At 36.5% G+C, this 7,437-nt stretch overlaps 1 protein-coding gene across 1 annotated transcript; it reads right to left on the reverse strand.

The window, feature by feature from the left end:
• Positions 1-381: 381 nt before the first annotated feature.
• On the reverse strand, positions 382-2,616 carry LOC126618019 (uncharacterized). Its single transcript, XM_050286092.1, has 4 exons — positions 2,430-2,616; positions 1,867-1,978; positions 1,302-1,373; positions 382-918 (listed from the first exon to the last, which is right to left on the reverse strand). The coding sequence occupies exons 1-4, from the start codon at positions 2,561-2,563 to the stop codon at positions 838-840; spliced, it is 399 nt and encodes a 132-aa protein (XP_050142049.1). The 5' UTR covers positions 2,564-2,616; the 3' UTR covers positions 382-837.
• Between the last annotated feature and the right edge of the window lie 4,821 nt (positions 2,617-7,437).

Consider the following 7,437-nt stretch of genomic DNA (forward strand, 5'->3'; position numbering starts at 1 on the left):
TTCAATATCTCTCTCCTGTTTGTTAACTTTCTCTCTCTACACTTGCTTACTACAATTCTTCATAGTTGACAGACCGGAGAACTAACCCTTCAGAACCCGACGGCTCCACAACCCCCGGGAGATCAAAACTAGTTCTCTTCCTGTACGGAAAGATTGCGGGAGGGGTACGATTATCTTAAGTAGTAATTGTATTTAGTGGCTACTTACTGTTGTGTGAATGCTTTGACTAGATAGGTCAGCATGGTAATCATGTAATGCCTGTTCATTTCTTAGAGTTGCTCCACACAAACTCTTTATCCAGTTTTTATTCTCTTTACCAACAAAAAAAATGGGAAAATTACTATTAGTATATAACAATAACATAAATTTGAAATAAAGCCATACGAACAAAGACAATCGGACATCTGATATTTCACGCTCTCAATCAAATGAATTACAGGCTCTGAAAAACCATGGGATCTATAACAAGAAGGAATTTTACAAGGAAAAGAAAATGGTACATTCAAGGTTGAACAATTTACAATGGTTCCTGAGCATGAAGATAAGTAAGGTGCAAACAGGAAATATCATTTTATATTTAGTAGAAGAAACGCAGGCATTACCCGAATACCTCAGTTTCCCGGAAAGCAGCATGGATTAAAAGCTGTAAGGGGGCACGTGCATCTCGTCCAAAAATATGCGTTTGACTTTGATGGTTTAAGTAACCACTGAAGCTAAAAACTTTCCAACTGGTGTTCTTATGGTGTGTTGAGATCGAGAGTATATGAATTGGACAAAATGAAAAAATGCTGTGACTTTGATTATTCTGAATCTTTTGACCCTTGATGATATAATAACCTATTGAACGCTGCACTTCAGCTTCTCGGCCTCAAGCTCCTCTTTCAAGGCTTCCATCCGTTCGACAAAGGCCATATTTTCCTGGGAAATATTTTCAGGACTTGTAAGAAAAGGAAGGATTCAAACCTAAGGGAACTTTCAAACGCACTACACTAGCACATCATTGTCCATCTGAACTGCTAAGGGAAAAGAGAGAGATAAAACTTTGATGTAACGTCAAAATCCGCAGTTTATACACATTATTTGGGTTCAGAGCATATTTGATTTCTAACAAACGGTATTTAATAATACGAGCAAGCCATCCTCAGCTTGGTTTCTAATGAGCTCCTTAATGTGGTTTACTAAAGGGTGCATAAAAGTGGATGGCATTGAAAGAAGATACACGTTTGAGTGGAAAAAGAATGAAGTTATGAGACATTACAAGAACTTTTGTACAAGTCTTTTACTGAAAAGAAAGGGGTCACCTTTTGTAGATTCAACAATTTCTGGTTGACAGTAGTGGCATTTCCATCACCCTCCCCAAATGATCCCTCTATCTGTAAGGAAGACAAACAATTAATTGATCTGCAGAGGGATGATCATGATTCATGACAGGCACAGAAACCTCTAAATTACATCCAAAGATTATGTCGTTAGACTGATCATTTTTAAAAAAAGTCATTTAACTCAAGGATGCCCTTCCAAAGATTGAACCCAAACCCACTTTGACAGGAATATAGGGAAATAGAGTGATAGCGCCCATAGTTTAGTTTTTCCAAAGTGGTTTTAATTATCTTTCGATGCAGAGATCATTTTCAAAGACTAATCTTGCTTTGACGATCCTTACTATTCTAAGCATGCAATCACACTCTCCAAAAATAATACGAAAACTAATTTCCCACAACAATGAGTTTATATTAACTCCAATCAGATTAGTGTATAACAATGACAACTTACAATCAATACCAGCATTAAACACACAAATGAAAACTCTAATTGTTGAAAGAGTTATGCAAATAAATTTAAAGAAAGGAAGAATATGACGCGAACCTGTTTGAGTTGATTCATACACTTGGTAGCCTTTTCGGCTTCTTCATCGTATTTCAGCCTCCACTCAGCAGATTCATCCATTGCTTCCCTATTTGCAAGGTCAAACTGCCGCCTACAAGATTTCAATAGAAAAAGCATATAAAATTGAGTGACAAACTCTCTAAAACAAAATTAGAAACAGAAATAACAAGTAAACTCCCACATACAACTAAACCCCAAAATCCCATAGAAATAGAAATAAACCCAGTTCATTTCATGGAAACATTATTAACATTTGTGCCATATGAAGCTCTGAAAATTAAAGTGTACATGTGAGATCATAGAACAATAATTCCGAGTATGAACCATTTGAGCCAAAACACAAAGTTGGAATTTCTCATCACTCAATAATGGAAAGTAAAATCTAAGAACTTGGGCTTAATTTAATTGAGGTTATATCTAATGGGAATTCATTCATTCATTCAATCATTCAATCATTCATGGAATCCGCAAAACTATGAACCCCTGAGAACAAATTTGAGATTTGCAGTAGAAAAATATGAGATGGGAAGCAAACAGCAAACCTGAGGAGCTCGGATTCATCGGAAGAAATGGAGTAGTCGATAGTCCAGAGCCGCAAGTAGACGGCGATTCCTAGAAACATGACCAGCACCAAACCCACCAGTATTTTCTTGCTCCCTCTACTACCACCCCCCATTTTGTTTTTTTTTTTTTTAATTTTATTCTATCTCTCGGTTGCTCAAGCTTCTGCGACTTATCTACAGGCTTCAGCCATCAAAGCCGATCTAGCGGGTCGGTTAAGAACCCGGGCCTCAAATACTTCACAGTGGACCCAACAACATAAATTCGACTTTATAGTACTTTTTCTTTGGGCCTAAACTTTTAATTAGGATTTTTTCTTATAGTACTACGGTTTAGTGATCATTTTTACTTGTACGTATAAAAGTAAATTATAGTAACGGTTCCTTAACTTTAACTCAATTGGAGCAATGGTCTCTTAACTAAAAATTCATTATCATTGGTTCCTTAACTCATCAAAATGTGCAACTATGGTCCATTAACTAAAAATTCATTAACATTGGTTCTTCAATTTTAATCCAACTGGAGAAATGATCCCTCAATTTTAACCCCAATTGGAGCAATGATCCCTCAACTTTAACCCAATTGTAGCAATGGTCCTTCCAACATAACTCATTTTGATAAAATTCTGACGAAGTTGACGAAAAGAACTATAACTACACGTTTTAATGAGTTGAGGAGCCCCAATTGTAGCAATGGTCCTTCAACATAACTTATTTTGACAAAAGTCTGACGAATTTGACGAAAATGACCATAGCTACACATTTTGATGAGTTAAGGGACCAATGGTAATGGATTTTTAGTTCAGGGATCATTGCTCCAATTTCATTAAAGTTGAGGAACCATTAATACAATTTACTTTAAGTAAAATGTCTTAGGTTTGATTTTCGCCAAAAATGAATTTGAATCATATTATTGCTATGTCATTGTAAGGCTAAACTCACTCCCCATAATTTAGATCATGTTATTTGTTCATAAAAAAACTATACGAGCGATACTAGGGAAGGGTGAAATCGAACTCACCTTTGGTGCATAATTTAATTGTATAGAATAAAATTGAAATTGTGGTTTATTCAATTTGCATTGAGATAAAGTGTAGGCATTTTTCGTTAAGGAGGCAGATTCTCTGCCCTCCCACTTCTCGTGCCTTCTTATTTGTGTGATCACGATTAAGCCACGTCAACATTTTATATTACTATTCCTTTTTGTCTTATTATCTCTATAAAAAAAATATAAAATGTTGACGTAGTTTAACCGTGATCACACAAAACAGAAGGGCACGGGAAGTGGGAAGGTAGAGATCTGCCCCCTTTCGTTGAATATTGAAAATTAAGAAACAGTTTTGAAGTACACAAAAGTTTAAGGTACAAGTTGATTAGAGCGTGCCACACCGAAAGCACTGTTTGTAAATATAAGTGGGGTTCAGTATAAGAAGGGTAAGAGGCCACATTAGCCTCACGTGCGTGATGAATATGATTTCTCCCCTCTGGTAATAAGAAAGCAATTTAAATGGAACGAGTTCACCATCAAATGACGTTTATATCCAATTATACAATGTATCTGGGTAAAAATTTACTTATTATCTTGTATATTATTAGACCGGATACCATAGTAACAATAAACCGGTTATAAGTGAGTCTCTCTGCACTGATAGTAATACGTGAGCAAAAGGCTCCAACCACAACACGTACGTCGTCATCCCTTTCAACCTGCCATTAATCCGATCATCCCTGGCTCCCTGATCCACCGGCCGTAACGGCACCACAAATCAATTCAGATTCCGTTGACTTCTGAACCTAAAGAAAAGTGGGTAAGAGATCATCAAGGGTTAACGTTCTCCCTCTACAAATTGGCTTTTTTTTTTCTTTCAAATTTGCTGTTTAGATTAGATTACAACAATATTCGAAGATATAAATGTTTCGTAATCCTCGTCGAGTCCCCAGTTTCCTAATCCTAGTTCAGTCTTACCCAATTCGGTCTTAACCTATTCGATCTTGGGTTTTCGATCTTAGTTCAGCCCATTCGGGTTATCGATCTTAATTCGGTCTTACCCATTTGGGTTATTGATTTTAATTCGGTCTTAACCCATTCGATCTTGGGTTTTCGATCTTAAATTTTGAGACGTTAGCTTAATTTTATATTTTTGATCATTGGTCTCAAATTCATAGATACCAGTTCAAGATAAATCATTCATACGCAATCATTCTACTAATAGTGGAAAAAAGTTGGACCTTAGCACGTACGCAAGTTGGTACGGCACCTATAGTTGTTGCGCCTTAAACATTCACATGCTGAATTCTTCTATTTGAACATTCTTCTCAGGCAACTTCGCCGCCAATGGAGTTGATGTAGAGTGATTTTCTTTTGCTCAGAAGTCTTGAGTACACTCCCTATAAATGGCTTTTCAATCTTCTCCTATCCCATATCCTGATTGCACAAATATCTTCAACAAATTTTTGTTAGAATCAACTTGGTCAAGTAGAAGTTTTTGTTCCTTCATGAGAACTATGTGTACTTGTGCATATAAGAGCAATTCAACTCTGCAGATTCACATATACATCTTGATAGCATCATCCCAAGGTTATGAAATACATGTAAAATAATCACCAACTGTTTTGGTGTTCAAGTGAGGCATGAGAGTGTATCTTCTCTACCATATATCAATAAGCCATGAACCCAGATCCATATATATCGAGTAAGTAAAAAATATAGTTTAAGTGAGGCATGGAGGCCTGCATTCCTGATGTCAACGGATAATAAATCAAGTTCCACATATCGACATGCACTGAGAGCTATGAAAGGAGAAACAAAAAAAAAAGGAACTGGTATGTTCATATGGGAGCTTCGACTCCCACAAGCAAAAGCAAAGCAGCAGTATCAATTTCTCACTATCTGCAAGTCAGTGTATGCAATAGTCATATTATAGTTTCATGCAATGTCATGTATATACCTTCCATTTAAGTTGATATACCAAACAGAGTGTGTCATATCCCGTGAATAACATTGCTTTCTTGTTATATTAAGCCTATGAAGCTTAATGGCAATTGACCTCTCAGAAAATATTTGATAATTGAGAATCTTATCACGATCCTATTGTCAAAAATTAGAATATAGTGAGAAGTCTTATCTTGTTAGGTGACTAAGAAATTCCTCTAACACCTGCAATGTTATAACCTGTAATAATATCGTTTCGTGCAAATGAGATTGTAAAATAGGGGGCCAAAAGAATTCTTCTCTTGGAAGCTTTAACTTGTGCCATAAGTTCAATCTTCGACCATGGAAATGATACTCGATCATGAGTTCGGCCCTCGGCCATGACTGTGCCTTGGAGTTGAATATTAGTTGCCCCAAACTATTCAACACATAATTGAGGGATGTGCATTACTTATTTCCTTCTTTTCTTATCTGTAGACGACTCTTGAGACAGTGCCTTACATTTAATGCACCTTGTGAGAATTAGGCATTTGAATGTTAGTTGCTTGCCCCCATTGGACCTACTCCATTTAGTAGACAAAGTATATGGAAGCATGAATTGTGAATAATTTTATTGTCGCTCTTGGTAAATGTCATTTTCAATAACAATCCTCATACATAACCTAGACTAGAGATATCAGCTCTATTGCCTTGAGCTTCTGCCTCTCTCTATTAGTTATTAAGAATTTCACTGCACAAATATGACTTTTGCACAATTGGACAACTGCATACGTTACTGGAAAACTTGGATACCTATCTATGACATTTGAGAATTTTGAACATTTCTTTTGTACAATTCAGAGCCATGAAGGGATGATGCTTATTCCCTCATCTTAAGCTGTATTAAAGAAGACCTGTCTTACCATACCATTTTGTTACATGCTATGATAAAAATGCATACTTCACGCAATAACCTTGAAATAATAAAAGAGAAGAATCTTCCCTGCTTGAGGTTTAGCTCATGATCCATTTCCAATTAATTGGTGCCTAATGACTTTTTTAGCTTTTTTGAATTAGCATTGTTGGCCTGAGACTAGCCAATCATCTCATTTTAGACGACAATGAAGTGGATTGGAACAGCTGCAGATGACAAAAGCTTGTATGTTGCTAGGGATGAGTTGCGATTGCTTCAGCCTAATTTCACTTTCAACACTTTTAACACTTACCCCCATTCAACTGTTTACTATCAACTTGTTCTTTATTCACTGAATTGTTTGAAATTTGTGAAGACATTGTAATGGAAATTCTTTTGTAAACATTCTGAAGTCAACGAATCTGTTTCCTCTTGTGCTACTGCACGAAGTGCAATGACAAAAGGCCTAAATTTCATGAAATTGCAAAAGAAATCATAAAACTTATCTATTTGGGGCCTTTGACTAATGCCCCCACTATAGCATGAATAATATCTATGAAGGAGCTGCGGAAGATAGAGGCTTGTACGCTGCCGAAGTTGGTTGGCGCAACTTTTGACTCTGAATCATTACTTTATACCAGGACTCTGAATTGATAACAACGATTAGTATTGTTGATATTTAATTAGGATTATATTATTATCATCAAATGTTATTTGTAATTTCTTGTTGATAAATACTACATAAAGAAGCAAATAAGTTATTTTCTTCTTGTTCGCATAATACATGACGTGCCCCAAATTCTTGGCTAGTCTCACGTTTAGGAGCCATTATGCATTTCTGATTTTCTTTCTTCCTTCAACGCTCAAATTGTTGAAGATCATTTCCCCCGTTATAATCCATCATATGCCGTTTGCAGCGTAGCTACTTTGCTGTATGGGGTTTTAATTCGTGCCCCCATTGTAGCTTAGACGGCGTCACGACTTCTCCATATGGTTTTTTGTATGTTTCCCACAATCTTGGGCCTTCAGCCCTGATTCGTTCTCTGTCTACAACCGACGGTCTTATGATCTTCGATCAAGAATTTATGTAGTAATAACGTGCTCCAGCCCATTAGTGCTTGCCGAACAATTTCCTTTTCCATATGCAACCAAACGATGTGTAATAT

This window comes from Malus sylvestris, chromosome 4 (assembly GCF_916048215.2).
Source record: "Malus sylvestris chromosome 4, drMalSylv7.2, whole genome shotgun sequence".
Lineage (NCBI taxonomy): Eukaryota > Viridiplantae > Streptophyta > Magnoliopsida > Rosales > Rosaceae > Malus > Malus sylvestris.

Bases quoted from the DNA above. Each gene is read 5' to 3' on its own strand.
- LOC126618019 (XM_050286092.1), bottom strand. From the start codon at position 2,563: ATGGGGGGTGGTAGTAGAGGGAGCAAGAAAATACTGGTGGGTTTGGTG. The intron at 1,374-1,866 runs GTTCGCGTCATA...TCTTCCTTACAG, and splicing joins GTATGAATCAACTCAAACAG to ATAGAGGGATCATTTGGGGA. The intron at 919-1,301 runs GTGACCCCTTTC...AATATTTCCCAG, and splicing joins AATTGTTGAATCTACAAAAG to GAAAATATGGCCTTTGTCGA.